The sequence below is a fragment of the Penicillium paradoxum genome, assembly GCF_028828445.1.
Source record: "Penicillium paradoxum strain IBT 22861 chromosome Unknown utg000007l_segment0_segment0, whole genome shotgun sequence".
NCBI classification, from domain to species: Eukaryota; Fungi; Ascomycota; class Eurotiomycetes; order Eurotiales; family Aspergillaceae; genus Penicillium; species Penicillium paradoxum.
In genome coordinates, this window is record NW_026643185.1 from 1,044,203 (window position 1) to 1,062,429 (window position 18,227).

The 18,227-nt window shown below is 48.5% G+C and overlaps 8 protein-coding genes across 8 annotated transcripts; 2 read left to right on the forward strand and 6 right to left on the reverse strand.

Moving 5' to 3' along the window:
• Positions 1-78: 78 nt before the first annotated feature.
• On the reverse strand, positions 79-2,571 carry N7457_007967 (uncharacterized protein; the record flags this gene model as incomplete). The annotated part of the gene is made up of 14 exons (XM_057179010.1): positions 79-106; positions 166-328; positions 381-553; positions 607-707; positions 755-1,062; positions 1,130-1,180; positions 1,233-1,517; positions 1,568-1,637; positions 1,698-1,881; positions 1,931-2,076; positions 2,128-2,222; positions 2,271-2,320; positions 2,372-2,405; positions 2,457-2,571. 14 exons carry the CDS (start codon positions 2,569-2,571, stop codon positions 79-81), a joined length of 1,803 nt encoding a protein of 600 aa, XP_057027396.1.
• Positions 2,572-3,164: 593 nt separating this feature from the next.
• Positions 3,165-4,188, reverse strand: N7457_007968 (SIR2 family NAD-dependent protein deacylase; the record flags this gene model as incomplete). The annotated part of the gene is made up of 2 exons (XM_057179011.1): positions 3,165-3,784; positions 3,849-4,188. 2 exons carry the CDS (start codon positions 4,186-4,188, stop codon positions 3,165-3,167), a joined length of 960 nt encoding a protein of 319 aa, XP_057027397.1.
• Positions 4,189-6,036: 1,848 nt separating this feature from the next.
• On the forward strand, positions 6,037-7,163 carry N7457_007969 (uncharacterized protein; the record flags this gene model as incomplete). The annotated part of the gene is made up of 2 exons (XM_057179012.1): positions 6,037-6,662; positions 6,719-7,163. 2 exons carry the CDS (start codon positions 6,037-6,039, stop codon positions 7,161-7,163), a joined length of 1,071 nt encoding a protein of 356 aa, XP_057027398.1.
• A 247-nt stretch (positions 7,164-7,410) lies between these two features.
• N7457_007970 (uncharacterized protein) lies at positions 7,411-8,814 on the reverse strand (the record flags this gene model as incomplete). The annotated part of the gene is made up of 2 exons (XM_057179013.1): positions 7,411-7,950; positions 8,017-8,814. Coding segments are annotated over 2 exons (1,338 nt in total), but the record flags the coding sequence as incomplete, so codon positions are not given.
• Positions 8,815-9,802: 988 nt separating this feature from the next.
• Positions 9,803-10,496, forward strand: N7457_007971 (ubiquitin-like protein ATG12; the record flags this gene model as incomplete). The annotated part of the gene is made up of 3 exons (XM_057179014.1): positions 9,803-10,067; positions 10,172-10,371; positions 10,437-10,496. The coding sequence occupies 3 exons, from the start codon at positions 9,803-9,805 to the stop codon at positions 10,494-10,496; spliced, it is 525 nt and encodes a 174-aa protein (XP_057027400.1).
• Positions 10,497-10,611: 115 nt separating this feature from the next.
• N7457_007972 (3-methyl-2-oxobutanoate hydroxymethyltransferase ECM31) lies at positions 10,612-11,754 on the reverse strand (the record flags this gene model as incomplete). Its single annotated transcript, XM_057179015.1, has 2 exons — positions 10,612-11,235; positions 11,299-11,754. The coding sequence occupies 2 exons, from the start codon at positions 11,752-11,754 to the stop codon at positions 10,612-10,614; spliced, it is 1,080 nt and encodes a 359-aa protein (XP_057027401.1).
• A 1,546-nt stretch (positions 11,755-13,300) lies between these two features.
• N7457_007973 (protein serine/threonine kinase activating protein nimO) lies at positions 13,301-15,433 on the reverse strand (the record flags this gene model as incomplete). The annotated part of the gene is made up of 3 exons (XM_057179016.1): positions 13,301-13,420; positions 13,514-14,806; positions 14,936-15,433. The coding sequence occupies 3 exons, from the start codon at positions 15,431-15,433 to the stop codon at positions 13,301-13,303; spliced, it is 1,911 nt and encodes a 636-aa protein (XP_057027402.1).
• Positions 15,434-16,151: 718 nt separating this feature from the next.
• On the reverse strand, positions 16,152-18,141 carry N7457_007974 (aminopeptidase P family protein; the record flags this gene model as incomplete). Its single annotated transcript, XM_057179017.1, has 10 exons — positions 16,152-16,181; positions 16,232-16,358; positions 16,415-16,533; positions 16,584-16,805; positions 16,864-16,897; positions 16,951-16,994; positions 17,043-17,435; positions 17,491-17,651; positions 17,719-17,883; positions 17,943-18,141. The coding sequence occupies 10 exons, from the start codon at positions 18,139-18,141 to the stop codon at positions 16,152-16,154; spliced, it is 1,494 nt and encodes a 497-aa protein (XP_057027403.1).
• Positions 18,142-18,227: the final 86 nt, after the last annotated feature.

An 18,227-nucleotide genomic window follows, 5' to 3' on the forward strand; every position in this document is an offset into this window, starting at 1 on the left:
AATATCCTTGCCATTGCACTGTCATCCTCAGGTAAAGCGCTGAGGCAATGAAGGCCTCCTTTTCGTTGCAAGATTCCTCTAGCTCTCCTTCCAAATTGACGGGACACTAAGGATAAAAATGATCTTGTCAGTTGGAGTAATTTCAGGGCCAAGTTTTCTACTCACGAAACCTCGATCACAGCACACTTTCCACCTTGGACAACCTCTGTTGCCTCCTTAATCGCAGGATCAAGGTCACTTTGTTTAGCAACTGTTGCACCCCATGCCTTACCAGCTGCAGCAGCAATGCCGGGGTAATCAGGCGAAGGATCAAACGAGATATTGAGATCTGCCCTAAATCAGCCTCCATGTACAAACCATCTGATGAAAATTTGACTCACCTCGCCTGTTTGACCTCGATGATAGCCCGTCCTTATGAACCAGAAGTGCAGACACTTTTGGAGCATTCCATCCACCGTTGTTGAGCACAATGAGGAGGAACGGAATATCGTAACGTCTGGCGATCCAGTATACGCTCTCCATCTGTGAGAATAGATATACGCCATCACCGACGCTAGATCTATTATTAGCTTCTATAATTGGAATTTTGAAGTCTCGGGAACTCACATAGCGCAAATAAATGACCCAGGCTTGCCTAGTTTCACTCCGAGTGCTGCACCACCTCCCCACCCGAGACCACCGGCGCCGCTTGCAACGAGACTTCCCGGCTAAAAGGATATAAGTATCGACCAATTGATATTGCAGGATTACACACCTTGGTTAGATTCAAGTGGTGGATGAGATGTCCCGAATTGGTGACAGCCTCCAAGACGTAGATCGTGTTCTCGGGGAGAGAATCGCGCAATCTTGATGCCAAGTATGGCACACTAACTACACCATCTTCTGATGGTGACTCGAGCCCTTGTAGAGTACTTCGCCAGGCTTTGTAGTCAACTGACCGCCGCTCAAACTCCAGGGAATACCGAGCCCGATCAATGTTTTGTTTGTCCAGGAAGGCATTGATTTGCTCAAGCGCGATCCCACAGCCAACTTTGAGCCGGCGCGTGGCGTTGATTGAGAAGACTGACCCAGGAATGTTAAGCAAAGGACAGGAAAGGTCAACAGCTCTCTAATAGATTGGAGTGCTTACGTGGCATTTGTTGCTTCAGGGGATCGACATCTAGATGGAACACCTTTGTGCCTGCAAAGCCCGTCAGGAAAATATCAAAGCACGACCTTTCGGTTATACTTACCGGCTCGGGGCTTCCCAGCGGTAGGAATCCAAGGCACATCGCAATCGAGAATGAGAATAACGTCTGCTTCAAGAACTTCCGGGTGAGTAGTCACTGTAACACCGCGATATGCTTCATGGTCACTCCTTAGAGATACATCGGAGCCGACCATTTCCACCACGGTAATTGGAAGCTTGTCGCAGAGCTCGGTTAATAGAGCGGGTGCTTTGTGATTCCGACCAAGATAGCTTGTAATGATGAGCGGTCGCTTTGCATCCATGAGCGATTTAGCAATTAGTTCCACCTCTGTTTGCGTCAGTTATCTGAAGTTAGCGTTTGAATGAATGATACGCTACCTTGCTCTGGCAGTGCACTTGGGGCAACTGAACAGAGAATTTCTCCGTCCAGGCATTCTTCTCCCACACGCTGCATGACATATTATGTTAGTGATGGTTCTAGGTATCTTGATGCTTCGCGAATGCTTACTTCCTCGAGGACTTCTCTTGCAGCCATCAAATATGCCGGGCCTTTGGGATCGGATGTAGCAAACTGCAAGGCTCGCGAGACCATCTGCTTAATGTTACGGCCAGTCTTGATCTCACCTGTGTATCTGCAGTATTGTCGGACAATCGCGGCTTGGTCCGGTACATCTTGCAGCCAGTGAATGAACCTGTAACAGTGTTAGATGGTTTCTTATTAAATCCCCTAGATTTGCTGACTCTGTTCGTGAACCCAATAGTTCGCCATTTTGAGTAAAGGGACTCAAGCCGGCGAAGCACAGTACAGGAACTCTGCTAACAGAAGCGTTGTGTACCGACTGCCCTAGGGCGAGAGTCCCGCAGTCGACATGGACAATGACACATTGCTGACCAGGAATTAGTAAAAGGCAATTGATATGATGGGCGGATTCACCTACTGGAATTCCCGTGGTTTGAGCATATCCCAATGCTGCTGATAGTGCAACCAGCTCGGAGGGGCATGTAATGATATCTGGGAAATTGGGTTTGTTCTCTATATCAAGTCAGCCCTGATCATCCACATGCACCCTCGATCACTTGCCTTGCTTTGCCTTGATCATCGCTTCCAACATTGCGGGATGGTCGCTTCCTCTATTAAACTGGTCAAAAGACATCGAAGAGGCGATGGCCACAGGAACTCACAAATTGACAAAGCAGTGCGTAATACCAGCCTCAGCTAGAAGGGGTATTAGCTGTTGTCATATTTCTTCCATCCTTGATCCCATACATAGCGCCTCAAAGAAATTCTCGGCGGCAGTTGTCAGCTTGCCATCCTTGAGGATCTCATCTTCGTTCTTCTCTTCCTTCTTCCGTTTCTGCGGTACTATAGTTGTTGCCTTCATAGTGAGAATATGTCTTGAATATTGTAGGATCTCAATTGGTAGTGGTAATAGGGGGCGTCTAAGTTTAAATGCCAATCCCGAACCTCCATGCGCCTATACGAACCCCGCATCCAAACACCGCCATTTTCAGAATTCACGTACACCAATCATTGCCAACAATATGGCATCTCATCATTCCGCTCTGGAGCCGGGGGAATCATTTCCGCAACGATCCATATATGGAACTCTAATATTGTATAGCCGAGGTCTGATCGTCATTCCTGGGGCGTTAGTGTCTCGGAATCTATACGATTGGCCCACGTTGACCAGGGTGAATGAGATCACTGGGGGTCACAAACACCATATCAATGAAAAGATGGGACAAATACTTGCCAATTCAAGGATCTTTTCAATTCTCCAACAAATTAGGTCTATGTAAAATGACATCTTCAGCAAGGTAGATCGTCGACGGGTCGAAGTTGCACCTAGCTATTCCTGAATGCGAAGCCCGCTCTAAGCTACCTATAATCATAACACCAATGTCCCGACAATCGCCAAGTAATGCAAAAATCAATATTGAATTAGCCCTGCTCATCTCAAACCCCTAATGGGATTCAGACTTCGCCAATGATACTTTTCAGAATCTCAGGGACAACTTCCCCAGCGTCTCCCTGGAAGAACCAATCGCCATAATGAAGCTCGCCGGGTGTATCATTGGGGTCCATATTGCAGACTGCAACTCGGGCACCTTGCGAACGAGCTTCATGAACATAGCCCGCAGCCGGGAATACCCGCGCGCTGGTTCCAATAACGATGCATAGGTCAATTGGACCCGCACCGATCCACTTATCAACAGCTTTCATCGTCTTCTCGGGGAGGGCTTCTCCGAACCAGACAACTCCCGGTCGAAGCAAGCCTTCTTTGCATTTCGGACATTGGGGAAGGTCTTTTTCGGCTAGTTCAGGGATGGGATTACTGGCGTCCGAGATATCAACCTCGTTCGTCGGGCTTCCGAGTGCTTCAACAATAGCTTCCGATGCTTCTTCGCCAGTTTTGTCGGACTCGGAGGGATGAAGGCCCGAGCTCTTTTTGGGGATGTCGAGGGCCGGAACGATGGGATCTGTGTAGTTTTCTTCACTATAGTCACAATAGAAATTGGTGCATCTCACGTTGAACAGAGTGCCGTGCAGCATATGGAGCTGTTTTGAGGGATGGTTTGCGCGCTGAGAGAGACCTAGGAAATACGAGATAACTAGATTAGTATGTATGAAGTGAAATCAGCCATTGAATAACTTTACCGTCAACGTTTTGTGTTAACGTAATGAAGTCTTCATTTCTTCGGGATAGCTCTGCCAGCGCGTAGTGCGCCCTGTTAGGATCGGCCTGTAAAGCCATGTGTCGCCGGTAGCTGTAGAACTGCCAGACAAGACCAGGTGTATTTTCAAAAGCCTCAGTGGTCGCAAGAGCGGTCGCATCGTGCGAACGCCAGAGTCCGCCCGCACCGCGAAAGGTGGGCAAGCCTGAAGAGGCGGATACCCCCGCACCAAGAAGAGCGAGGATGCGCTTGCAACCTCCAAGATATTCAGTGAATGACTGCAGATCAGCGGCAGGTATAATATTTTTTGCAGCGGAAGCCATGATGTATGAGTCACAATATAAAAATCTGTCGAGATGGGAAGCTCTTCTCCAAAGCAACTTTCAGCCGCAAAGTAGATGCGGGGAATATACCCCTTTGGCGCCTGATCTGTGAGGCGCCAGTCTGGGTCTTTGCTAGACATTGATCCATCACCCAAGACATAAGTTTCCGAAATGCTGTTTTTTGAGATTGTCTCAGTTCTGCTTGTTCTTTGAAAAAGAGAATTGAAGGAAATATAGCAGATGTCCTGTTGGGTCCCCAATTCTATAGTGTAGCTCACATCTAGTACTTTACCAGGAAGGACCATTAATCCAGTATGGAAAGACTGTAATCCATTGAAGACACAATAAAATAGAAATATTTATGAAACTCTTTGTTGGAATAACAATGCACAATAGCGGAAACATGCAAATAAAGCCCAAGAGAGACACTCTTCACCAACCAATTGCTACATTTCGAAAGCAAGAGCCTCTAAGCCACTTACACAGGTACCCAAAGAGACAATGAAAAAGATTGAGAGCATATCCATTCGAGGAATAAGCGGCCCATACATCGGCATCCAATCACTCACAGATTAGATCATGTGCAAGTCAAACTCAACCCGTTGTACTGCCCGTTGCATTCCTCTTGAGCCACTCTAGGCAGGAGGCTGTCACACTTAAAGCACTACCCACCTGTGAAGCGGCATTGAAGGCTGTAAAGCCATAGCCCCCTGCTCCTGTACATTGGCGTATGCCAAATAGCCTGTTGGCCGCAACATTCCCTATTAAGCTTTGGATTCCAGTAGCATATGAGCCTATTTGTAAATCTGGGGAGTTAATCAAGTTCCAAGCGGGACACATATAGAGCTTGGGCTATTATGCTCAGAGGGCACAAATACCTGTGGTGACATCAGCGCAGTTCAAGCCCAGATTTGATAGCAACAGGCTTGTTACTAGCGCTGGAGCAGCTACAATGGCCATTCCCCCAGCCCCCAGTACTCCACAGGCGGCTAAACCAGGATTGTCGAGCATCCAATCACCTACCTGTCTCATTTGGAAAATTAGTCATGAGCTGCTTCACCATATTGAGGAGAGAGTAGAGTATATATACCTGGGTCGTGAAATTGGCAGCTTGTTCTGTATTGAGGATCATGATGAAGTAAAGATGTTGAATATCGTTGAGTTTAGTAATCGAGAAGACTAATATTGTGATCAGGAAAAGGAAGAGGATTTTTGCTCTATACCTGGAAACATCTTGGATTTTATATTCCCGACAACTCCATATGACAAGTAGTATATCAAACAACCGTGGAGGTTGATTCACTTTGTTATATCGCCTCTTTATTTACCTTTTTTGTTTGACTCGCAGGACCAGGCCACAGCCGCTTGCTGGGAAACTAATTGTCCTTTTGACAGTGTACTTGTGTCAAACCTCAATATTTCTCTCGCCGATTCTCTCTAGATAACTGTAGAACATGCAAGTTTTGACCTAGAACAAGATGGGAGGCTCGGAGAAGAGAAGAACAAAAGGTGAGCTAGCATTGCGAACTAGAACGCTGTGCCTACATGTCGTCTGCTAGACGAGACGAGGGATAATTGCGCCAACTCAGCTTCATTACTTCATCCTAATTCCTGCCTCGGAATATACTCTGGAGGTCATGGGCAGTGGTCCCGAGAGAAAACGAGTGACGGAGATCTATGTCAAAGACAAACATGATAACAATCAACACAAAGATGAAAGTACAAACGGCAAGACCAAATTAAAGACTCAGATAGATATCAAAGAGAACAATTATGGCGATGTTTGGCCCCCAAAGAGCCAATACTCTGGGCGTAGATTTTGGTGGCTGTGCATGCATGCGCCTAAAGATGCACTCTGGTGTATGGTTTATTATCCGAACATTGAATCTCCAAGCAATTCATCGCAATACATCTTTTGTGTCAATCTTTGAGATGGCCTTTTTAAATCGGGGCCGGTCAGATTCCAAGCGACTCAGTTTCCGAAAGAAGGGTCGACTTCACAATGCCGATTTGAGCGAACCCCGCCCCAGGCCATTGACTCCTCCGTTGCCAGAAGATACAGATTCCAAACCCCAGGCACCCTCAGGTAGTCGCAGATGGCGATTATCACTTTCAAAGTGGCGGGAACAACGACATACATTCGAACAAGCCCAGTCTCCTCTGTTCGCATATCTGCCCGCCGAAGTCCGCCTTCTGATCTGGGAACATTATTTCTGTAGCCATTTGCTACATATCATACGGCCAAACCAGCGTAAATGGAAACGATCCGAAGATCTAATAATTGGCATTCTTTGTACTGAGAACCACGGATTGTGTCCGTGTAGCCATTCTTGTTGGGGATATGCAGGTCGTCGACCTGCAGGGAACTGCGTTGCAACTACACAACACGAGTCATATTACCACAAGGACTCTGAATGGGCATCTGACTCAAGGAGGGTGGACTTTGTACCTTTGTTACAAACATGTCGCAAGTTGTAAGTCTTCCTCCTTTTCGCGGTGGAAGTACGCATCTAATCTCCCGCCATGGCAGATATTCGGAAGCCATTGATATGATTTATCAAAAGAATACCTTCCTGTTCAACCATACATATACAATTATTGATTTCTCGCATACACTTCTGTCACAAAGAGTCAGCTTGATACGCACAGTGCAGCTCAGCTTTCCAGATCATGGCGGACCGACTTGGGATATATGTTGCCAGGTCCTGGCTACTAAGATGCCTCATCTGAAGCGCCTGACTATCCATTTATATCCTCACGTCACAAATCACCTGGATGATTGGCTTATACCGTTGCATGAGATTCGACAACCCACAGACTTTGAGGTATTGCTCATAAAGCCGTGGTATTTGGATCCACAATGGGAGAAGTCGCTTGGGCTTGTTGATGCGCCATTTCGATTTGCGATTGTTGATCTAGATAAGCGCATATTTCTGCACCCAGGGCTGCCATTCGAGGATAGTACTCATATATAGAGATCATATACACAATACACTGGCAATCTATCAAGCCAATCCCGCTATTCCATGCTCACTTTGGGCGAATCATGTTTTCTATTGCGGTTGGACCAACTAAAAGCAAAAGCAATTTGATTTGTTTTCCTCAGGGTAGTCATACATCTGACTGGAATTATCTCAAACAGTTCATTGTAAATTGCAACCATTTCAACCAAGCACCCAGCCCCAGGCAAATCGATCTTCCGCAAGTACAAACTCACATACCCAACCTATCCCATTCCTGTTTCAACCAATCCAAATCACGCGGCCGACTCGTGCCCTGTCCAACACATCTCTGTCCCCGAAACTCCAACCAACCGCTGCAGTTAATCTCCCCTTCAATCTCACCGTCGCCCAAAAAGCGGATCCAGCCTTCGTTTGCACTTGCAAATCTTGAAACCCCATCACCATCCTGGCCACGCCACTTAAATGAGTGCTTCTCCATGGAGGCGTATCTGGGACGTTGCGTCATGTATATTATTCCATGAAACGTACCGAAGTCGTATTCTCCCCAGATCTTGTTGCCCTCCATACAAAGCGCCAAGTTGAAGCCACCCGGGGGTATCTCCTCTGGCCAATCTTCAAAGTCGTCGGAGAAAATGTCGTACTCTCCATTTAACAGGCCCAATCTTCCCTTCGTTGGCTGACTAGTGGAACTAGTGGAACATTGGTTGGAGTTTATATCCGGCATGTAGTCATATCTGCGGTAGTCATCCAGAGGGTCGGCAACTGGGGGGATCAAAGGTCCGGAAGGTAGCTGTGGGTCCTAATCACTTTGGTTAGATCTACATATGCGTATTGCTTTGTCTATTGACCGTGAAACAATGCTTACCCTGGGATAAGAGGTGGCCTGAAACGAGGAAGCCACAGTGTGTCGTTGGGCGTGATGGAAGATTCTGTTTGGAGCTGGCCGCTGATGTTCATCGACCATGGATGTGGAGATAACTCTGGGTAGAGCGCCACTGTGTGGGTTGGCACTGCGTAAGTTCGCACCGAGAGGAACTTGCACGTTGGTACCACTACCTTCCGCATAACTTCTGGCAGTATTGACCAAACGAAGCCTCGATCCTTCTGTGTTGAGTCTCCTTTTCTTGTTCTGAGCAGAGGACGGGGGTATGTTGGTTCGTTGGGGTTGCACGCTGGCCAAAACACTGGGCCCGTCAACAACGGCAGAGCAAAAGACAGTTTCCTGACCATCATCCAATGATCTCTTCGGGATGCCACGATCAACTGGCACAGTCATCGTAGTGTTCAAAGTGCTAGAGAGTGAAAGTTGGATTGCGGAACCCCGAAAACGAGTCTCCAAGTCATGTTTGGTCCATTCATTCCTCAGATCCTTTTCGATCTTGCGTATTCCTTCTGGCACATCTAGATGACCCTCCTGTAGTGCCTCCAGCAATCTGACCTTGGCTGTCGCTTTGCTTTTCGTCGGTGTTAGTCCATAGTGGAGAACCTGCGCTTCATACCAATGACCCAAGTGGTCGGGGTTGCTGTTTCGGTCTCGGATAATTGTGCTAAAGATAGCATCCAGTTCTGAGCGAGAAGCACGTGGATGAATGTGACCACCAGATGTAGTGACATAGAACGTGTCCACGTTGAAAGAGAAATGACCATGATAGACAGGTGCCATGATGGGCTGTGTGAAAAGGAAATACCTAGGTAGATGATGAATGGAAAGAAGACAAACGTCCCAAGAGTTGCTAGGTCAAGTAGGCCATCATGACCAGCCGATGACAGTTCTGCGGAGACATCGGAGTGAAGGCATTACCGCCAATGTCATACGCACTTGCCAATTTGGCATAGTCACCCCAGCATCCATGGATGTGTCGACCACCAAGATTACGTTATTCGACTGCTTCCAAGGTTTATCTGAAGTACTTCGTACATAGCATCTCCCACTATATTGATATGTGTTTTATCTGCCAAGTCTTCATACATTCACATGCGGCATATTCCGATCCATCTAGCATAGCATTCTCATGTACCTTGCGGGATGGAAGCTTCACGCAATGTCTTCCCGGGTTAGGTCTCAGGCTTCTATCCTCAGATTTTATCAAAGAACATCATTCAAAATACATCTTCCACCGCCCAATGCAATCGAATATGACCCTACGCCAAATTATGCTCTTCTAGTTGAGCTTCTGAATATACCGATACCAATCAGGTCCTTGATTAAAGTAAGTCAAGACCAGCGGTGAGCAGCCCCTTCCATCAGCTTTTAGGAAATACCTCTTTCCCACTGAATAGCTCCGCTCTAAATTCTTCGAAGCCGCGCTGCAAGTAGGCGAATAGCTGAATAGCTGAATAGGAGAAGGAAGATGCCCATTATAGCCATGATTCTGGGGGTAAGTGAAGCGGGGTATATGGGCAACAGAGTCCGATGTGATGGACATATGAGGATCAAATAGTTAAGATTCCATCAAATATAGTTGATTTCCATTGTTGATATGCAGAGGCAGATGTAGAATGCCCAGGGGGGTTAGTGGCTTGTCCCACGTTCCACAGGCGACGGCCCGAACTTTAAGCGCGTTAAGGTCCCCGCTGTCAACCTCAACTTCCAACTCCCAACTACTACCGTCGTCGCCATCAAATCTACCAGCTTGGTGATCCTGGGCATCATGAATCCCTCATCTCCTTCTGCGAATTCTGCACAGAGCTCTCCAAGTCCGAATCCACAGTCAAGCACACTCAGTCATCGCCCGAGTCAGCGCCAGTCCCAAAGCTCAGGCACACCGTCCCCAAACCCTGCAAATGCCCCCATCCCTGATGACGACCATGGCGCGGACCTGCCCATGAATATGTCCGCGTCGGTCATGCTGACAAACTTACCCCGGGATGCACACCAGGCTCTGGCAGATGTTGAGAGTATTGATGCGGGAAAAGGTAATGTTCCCCCTTCCCTGGCGAGCTTCTGGTCAGATAAACAACTGTAATTTCGATAATCGGAATTCATTCCAAAGCGTGAAGTTTGCCTAACTTTGAGCTAGTCACTGTTCGTTTCCAGCCTCTTCCATCTGCCCCGATTTTGAAAAACCGGGTGTTCAAGGTCAGCGCTTCACAGAAGTTCGAGACAGTTGTCAAATTCCTGCGCAAAAAGCTAGACTGCAAAGAGACAGATTCCGTCTTTTGTTATGTCAATAGTGTATTTGCGCCCGGACTAGATGAAGGCATGGGCGGACTATGGCGGGTGAGTACAAGTTTAACGTCCTACTCATGCTAGAGTCAGTAATTGATATGCTGACTTTGTGACAGTGCTTCAAAACAGACGATCAATTGATTGTCGCTTATTCAATGACGCCAGCATTTGGCTGAGTGGGCTATGGACAGTCAGTTCAAACTGACAAAGATGCTATGTACAGATGATGATGCTTGATACAGAACATGCGAAAAATGGCCATGAAAAAATTAAAATGCCAACAAAATGAAATCATGAACTCGGGAAGACTTCGTCCACCGTTTTCTGGAATCCAGCAAGCTCATCCTTCGGAATTGGGTATGTGTATTCCTCGGAAGGGAATGCTCGACTCTTCACCTCGTCGCGATACAGCGTAATGCCGCGAGCAGCCTCACTCCAGACATCTGCATACTGCTTAACAAACTTCGGCACAAATCGACCAGGCTGGAAGTTGCCAGTCATGTCAACCTGCACGAGCACCTGAGCCGAGCAGCCGTTTCCAGCGCCAATTCCGATAGTCGGGATCTGCAGCTTTTGCGTAATGATCGTGGCAACCTCCGACGGCATTGCCTCAAGTACAAGCATGAACGCGCCAGCCTCTTGCATCGCCAGCGCATCGCGCAGCAGCTTCATCGCACTCTCCGACGTCTTACCCTGGACGCGGAAGCCGCCCAGCGCATTCTGTCGCTGAGGTGTGAGGCCGACGTGGCCTACTACCGGCACGCCCGCTTGTGTGATGCGCTTTATTGTTGGCGCGAGTTCCTCGCCACCCTCAATTTTGACGCTGTGTACGCGGCCCTCTTTGACGAGCCGCAAGGATGACTCAATAGCCTGCTCGGGGGACACTTCATATGAGCCCATAGGTAGATCTCCAACCTGGGAAAGCATTGTTGTTAGTCGATGGCACTACGGAGCCACGTATCGGACAGAAAGACTCACGATAAACGCAGCTTTCGTTGCCCGTGCTACACTCCGACAATGCAGAATCATCTCTTCCATTACGACCTCGGTCGTGTTATCCAGTCCAAGCGCTACCATTCCCAAGCTATCCCCCACCAAAACCATGTCCATCCCCGACGCATCAGCCACATGGGCACTTGGGAAGTCATGCGCTGTGAGCATAGTAATCGGCTCGCCCTTTTTGTACAAATTCCGAAGCGTCTGGATCGTGACCTTCTTGCGGGCCTTTTCGTTCCCACTTGGCGTTGGCGCAGAATAGGAACTATGTCGGGTTTGGGAGAGGGAATGTGGCGTCGGCGTGGTAAAAGGAAGTGCGGAACATCGAGAGACAAGAGGTGTATGCGCAGCATGCACTCGAGTCATAGGAACCGCTCTTCTTAGAAGCGTGGAAGCAGCGAGCGCTGTGCGCCGCATTGCGGGGCCCGGCGCGGCCATTGTGGTATGATCGAGAAACGAAACACGGAAGCACCCGTCGTCACACAAAGGAAATCCCGAAACTTTCTGCGAGCAATGAGTATGTACCCCGAGTAATCAATATATGTACAAAACTGTATTATCTCAAGCTGTAGAAACGGTGATAACAAAGCAACGGCAAATGACCTCAGCGGCGAAATGAAGCTTGGAAAAGCCGGTCGAACCGCACCTGGAGCTGCTTGGATGAGATACAGAGCAAGCTTCGAAAATTCTAATTCGTATGTTTTTCACCGGATGCTGCGGATTTGTACGTTCATAGATCCTTCTGTCCGGACTAACGTGCTGGGTTATGCGGCGTAGACGGGAGCATCAAAAATTTGAAGTTCGAGATCTTTACTGCCGATGATTACGGGACCGAATGCCGAGGTGGTTTGCGGGGGTATATGGGATTATGGGAGTCGCACATTCAGGTTAAAATGGAAGAGTCAATTCGTTTTGGACTTCTATATGCAAACATACTCCTTCAAAGCTCCTCAGGACATGCATGTCCATTGAGAACAACCATGGTTGGAAGCTCCTCTCTGCACATGGATCTTGTTTCCTTCTCACCGCCCACAACTAGGGCGTCACCGCCTGCAGTTTACGACTCGCCGAGGTGATTACCGCATTGGGTTAAGTGAGAGCCTGGTGTTTCTCTACGATATTTCACGGTCTATTGTGATATGGTCAAGGAAAAATTAGATAGTAGACAATTCAATTAGCACGATACAAGCTGCATACAGATCATCGAGTCGAATAAATGCGTGTTCGGGTAAGTAATGTCACGAGAATCGAAGAGTCTCAACAGACACTCGGCCGCATGCGCTGGACAATAAGCCACAGCTATAAGTGAACAAGTCACCACCAGTGAGAAGACATAAGGAAAAAGAAAACTGGTTAAGAGAGAAAAGATGGTCCCGTAGGTCCAAAAAGGGGGATAAAGTGGGGATGGAATGGAGTGCAATGCAAGGTTCGGAAGCCTTGGGGTCATGCTAAATCGTCCATTATACCATCGGTCTATCGTAACTGACCGGGTTCATGTCCAAAACGCATGCTTGGGTGACAAACAGCGTCGGCAATGGGATCTTTTTTTGGGGGGCAACATGAGGAATTCAGGTATCCAAAAGTGCCTTTGGCTGATGATCGAGGTCGGGTCACGACTTCGACGGTGATGCTGGTGTAAATTTGAATATTCAATACAGTTGGAAGAAGTGAAAAGGCGGATAAACGAGTGGACGACCTCGATCAAGGTCAGGGAAAGCAGGCCAGGGGCGTCGGAGACGAGCTGATTGCCGGTAGTGCTGATGCAAGATAAGACAAAATAAAAAACGAACACCACTATGCATGTGTGTCGATGCCGAGGGTATGATTATGTGGGTGGTTTCTGATCCAAGTCGGGCATGACGGGCGAAAATAGAGATTGCGACGAGGCAATAGAAGGATAAGTGGAAAATAAAAGGAACCTCGACCTGCATCAGGATGCAAAGAGAGGTTCAGGCCGAGATCCAGTATGGAAGAAAAAGGAAATCTAGTCATCATAATCGTATTCGTCCTTCAAGGGACGTTGAATTTCAAAGAGCAGCGCATCAAGTTCGGCCCAGTTTGTCGAGTTAGCTGCGAACCGGCGATGTTTCCGAGTCAAAGTATGCTAAAGAACGGTTAGTATCGAGGAGATGCAAGTCACCGGAAATTTTAGTCCATACTTCTTCAAAATCGTCAAACTTGTCTCGGCAGTTCTCACAATATCCAGGTTTGGGATCTCTGCGCCGTTCGGGTTTCTTTTGCTGTTCTTTTTCATCCCTTTGACGCTTCGAGCCAGCTCCTTCAGACTGCTTTGTTTGATCTTCTTTGTGTCGGGTGTTGGATTTTCCAGGGGGTTCAGATTGTTCTTCATGGCCACGGTTGTAGATCCATCACGACGTTGAGGAGCAGCCATCGACCCTACGGTAAACCCACCGGTCCCCTTCTCAAGAACCTTCCGCTGTAGGCCGTGAACCTCCTTGCTGAGCCCAGCTTTTGCACCAGGTGCTGCAGCAGTAGATGAGATCATCTGTGACCGAATTGCGGATGTCATGTTGGACGGCTGAACGCCCGAGGCCGCAGGCTCATTGCCAGTGTAAAAAGGCCCAGTACGAGGGAAGTGAGGAGGAATGAAGCTTTCAGAACTTTTCCGTTCATGATTCGTTTCATCACAGGATGGCTTTCCGCACTCGACCTGAGTTGGAGGCGAAACACGCTCTTCCTCTCTGATCGATGGCTTGGAGGGAGCAGTCTCAGCTGTGGTATCAGCTTCGGTGGTTTCTTGGGTGGGTACAGTGGCCTTTGGCTTGGTATCATGCTTTCCATCAGCCTTACGAGAGGAAGCCTTCTTCTCTTTGTGGTGACGCGATCTGTGTCGATCATATTCTTTCCTACTCGGTGGCTCATCGATGAATGGGCACTTTCCTAGAGGAGCGCTTCTGAACTGTGGCCAAGACCCATCCTGGCGTTTGGCGACTCGGGAATATTCTCGCACCATAGTTGGTTTGCTTTTCTCATTCATGTCGTGAATGTAGATGAACGGTCCTTTGAACATCAACATTTCCATCGATGCCAATGGATCACGATCAGATGGTCCATTGAGAAGCTCCTGGCGAAGCACCCGCGATAGGTCGTTCTCTCCCTTGCCGTTGGCAGCAATACCACCGGCGGCTTTGGCACGAGCAGCTTCATACTGAGCCCCTATATCGCTATCATTGATAGTAGCGATCATCCGCTGAAGCTTTTCCAGCGCCCAGATCTTCATGCCCATTTGGCGAGCCCTTTGCAGAATGTCCATATTTCCCTGATCACGACGCGCCTCGGTTTTTAATGAGACATGCAAATGAGGCTCGCCATTCCGCTCAAGGAGTGAGGGATTCACGGTTTGAACGTTTCCATCCCCGTGCGTGTTGTCAGCTGTTGCTTCTGGTTCTGCCGGAGTGGTGGCTTCCGGGGGGATAGGACGCGAAGTGACGACGTGAGTAACCAGACGAGAGAAAAATTTCTCCTCGCGCTATAAAAGATTGGATTAGAGACTGTCAGGCCAATGGGAGGCTTTGAATGAGGGGAAAAGGTTGATATCAGATGTAATATATGATGTTGAGGCTAGCTGGAATGTGATTAACGGGGGATCAGAACTCACAGCCCCAAGAGCATTGACCTGGCGAGAGCATCGCCGTCGAAGATCTTCAGGAATGCTATCAAAGTAGAAGACAAATTGAGGGAATGCCTTGCGATAGTGCCGTTGCCACTGTCGAATTGAATCCATAGTATCTGCTGGGGCCTTTTCAGTCTTGACGTGCTTGACTGACGGCTGGCGTTCTTTTTCCCTGGCTGCAACAAGCTTCCTCTCAAATGCGCTTGGATTGGTGTTGTTCGAACGTCGTGCAAAGAGTTTCGAGTCCGTGTTCGTCGTCTGACAGGTGACAGGACGACTTTCGTTTCCAATCTTTTCCATGGATTGTTTCTTCGGCGGTGGTTGCCCGTACGGCATCTCTATTTGGGTTGATCGAGCTCGTTTAGCTGGCAGTACGCCAGTCCGGTGTGGGGAGTTGGTTGCATTCGGCACGTTTGCAAGTGGCCGGCGAGTCGCCATGGTCAGGGAGTTTCGTGGCGAGGGAGGTACGAATACGGTTGCCATTGGGGAACAGTTTCCCAGGGCTGAGAACGCGTCTAGATGTTTTTGTAGAGTGACTATGATCAACGACCAAAGAGGGGTACTCGAGGCAAAGCACGCGACGTGCTACACGTCTTTTCGGTGTTTGCAAGGAATCAGAGGATGCACATTGTACCACGAATGACAACAGGAAGTAGTTAAGGGAGGGAAGAGCAATTCAAAGTGGTCGAGGGTGGGGAGGGAAGAGAAAGACGAGGTGGAAGACCTAGAAGAAGAGGAAGAAAGACGAGCAAAGCAAGTCGTGTGGTGTGGAGCTCAGTTTGTTTTGAGCGGAGGCCCGACAACCAACGGCAGCGCGTGAAGCATGAACATCAACATTGCATTCTTGGACCGCGACTGAGATTCTTTTCGACTTCTTTCCCTTTTTTATTTCATTCTCGATCTCATTTTTGCGAATGGCAATTTTGCCAAATGAGTCTCTTCTTAACATACACCTAGTAAAATCGCCAATCGTCTCCAACCCCCCGAACCAGCCCCCCAAACGAGCCCCCCAAACGAGCCCCAGACCAGCCACCCCAAAGTAATCTAGGCAGGGCTAACTCGGACAATATACTCCGTAGAATCTACTCAGGAAGGAACAAATGAATGGGGGGAAAAGGGGCTCAGGCATGATTTATCTGAAGCCTTATGCTATTGTACATGAGTTTTCGAGGGTATCTGGCAGCGACCGGATACATCATATCTAACTACGTAATGCCTCAATGTCCTCAACCTATCATAAATTAGTAACCACCCAATTGAATGGACATAAGATGGACATACCTCCTTGACAGCTTCTGGGGTCAAAACGATCGGATGTTCATCTCCGACGCAAACACTATCCTCGATGCGAATTCCGATCCCACGGAAGTGGGCGGGCCATCGCTCATCGTTGGGAACATAGATACCCCTGGCATGGGTCAGCTTGTTTCAAACCTGAGATTTTGGGGGTGACTGGAGACGAACGGTTCAATTGTTATACATTGACCTGCCTTCAGGTCGTAACCTCTGGAATACCCAGGGCAGTCGTGCACATCAAGGCCGACATAGTGTCCCAAATGGTGTGGGAAGAGAGTGCTCAATGCCTAGCTGGGGTTAGTTGCGTGCTCCACGGGGGAATGGTTGAGAGACATACATTGCCCGAAACATCAAAGCCAAGCGACTTCAGCTCGTCTTTTAATCCATTTTCGGCGATACCATGCAGCTTGTCTAACGAGAGGTTGGAGGTCTCGCGGCACAGGGAAAGACAGGTTCGGTGTACCTTAAGTACAGCATTATACAGATCACGCTGAGGATCGGAGAACTTGCCATTGACAGGCCACGTTCTAGTAATGTCGGAGATATAGCTTCCCCATTCCTATGATTTGGTTAGTGGCCCGGGAGTGTGAAGCTTCTCTCGGGTTGAATAAACTTACACCACCGCCATCAACGAGAACCAAATCACCATCCCTGAGATAAAGTGTAAGCATAGTCCTATAATTTATGAGTGAGAGAATACAAACTTCAATACGTCGTCATTTCGAGTGTAGTGAATGGCCAGGGCATTCTAAATTCGTCAGTATGCGATCCAGTTGGGAGTGATCAAAATGCTCACCTGGCCACCAGCGACGACCGGGACAAATGCGTTGGTATCACATCCATTCACCTTGAATTGATACTCCAGGAATGAATAGAGATCTTTCTCTCGGGTAAAATCCTGTCGCATAGCCTCGGTGAAAGATCTACCTGACGCTTGTCCCAATCGGCGCATCTGCACAACCTCGTTTTCGCTCTTGAATACCCTCATTTCATTGAGGAGATGCTTCAACGGCTTGACCCGGCGGTGATCGACAACTTTCTTCAGCTTCTCTGACGCAACTGTTGGCCCATACAGGTATCTATTTAGAGAGGATCGTGATCCATCAAATGTGGGGATGTCCGAGTAAACTTCCGTTGCTCCCTGCACAATGCTCGGGAGAATATCTCCAATGCGTTCGATATTTCCTGTCTGTTTTCAATGTCAGCTTAGAGATTTACTTCATCCCCAAGCCAGGATTCCGCACCTCATCCGCATTGAAGACGTCCACGGCAGCTTGAGTGCCGGAGCGTGCCCCGTCCCAGAGTTCTGCCTTGGGGTCCTTTTCCCGCACATATAAATGGAAGATATGATTGTCACCGGAGCCGTCATTGCCGATAATTGCTAGTGCGTTCGGTTCGTTGAATCCTATCCAGCGCGCAAACAGTTAGCAGGTGACCTCCGCAACACTCACCAGTGTATCAAGCAAACTTACCCGTCAAGTAAAAGAAATTGGAATCTTGGCGGTACTCAGTGAAGATTCCCTGCGCGCGGTACTTGACCTCCGAGGCGGCCAGGACTGCAATTGCGCCTTTGGGGAGCTTGTTGGCGAGTTTAGATCGACGTTGCGCATATTCAAGGGCGGTGATTCCGGGCGTGACTGGGCAAAACACGATCAGTTAAATCAACACGACGCAACTGAAAGAGATAATGACCCACGTTCGCCTGGGCTTAGGATGTGGGGGTGCGTCTCATGCAATGGCTGGCCAAATTTGAGTTCGGCGGCGGCCACCGAAGTAGCATAACTGCGAGGCAGATGGTTGCATCTAGGGAATTGGCGCAACGAATGACTTAAAGGTCGCGATGATGAGCGCAGCTGAGCAGCACATTGGCGAACGAGAAACCTGCACGTCGCCATGCTGAGGGATCTAAGAATTGGGTGATAAGAGTAAACTGTAGAAGGAGTTGTTATCTCCAGGTTTACGGATCCCGAGTCGGCGGTGT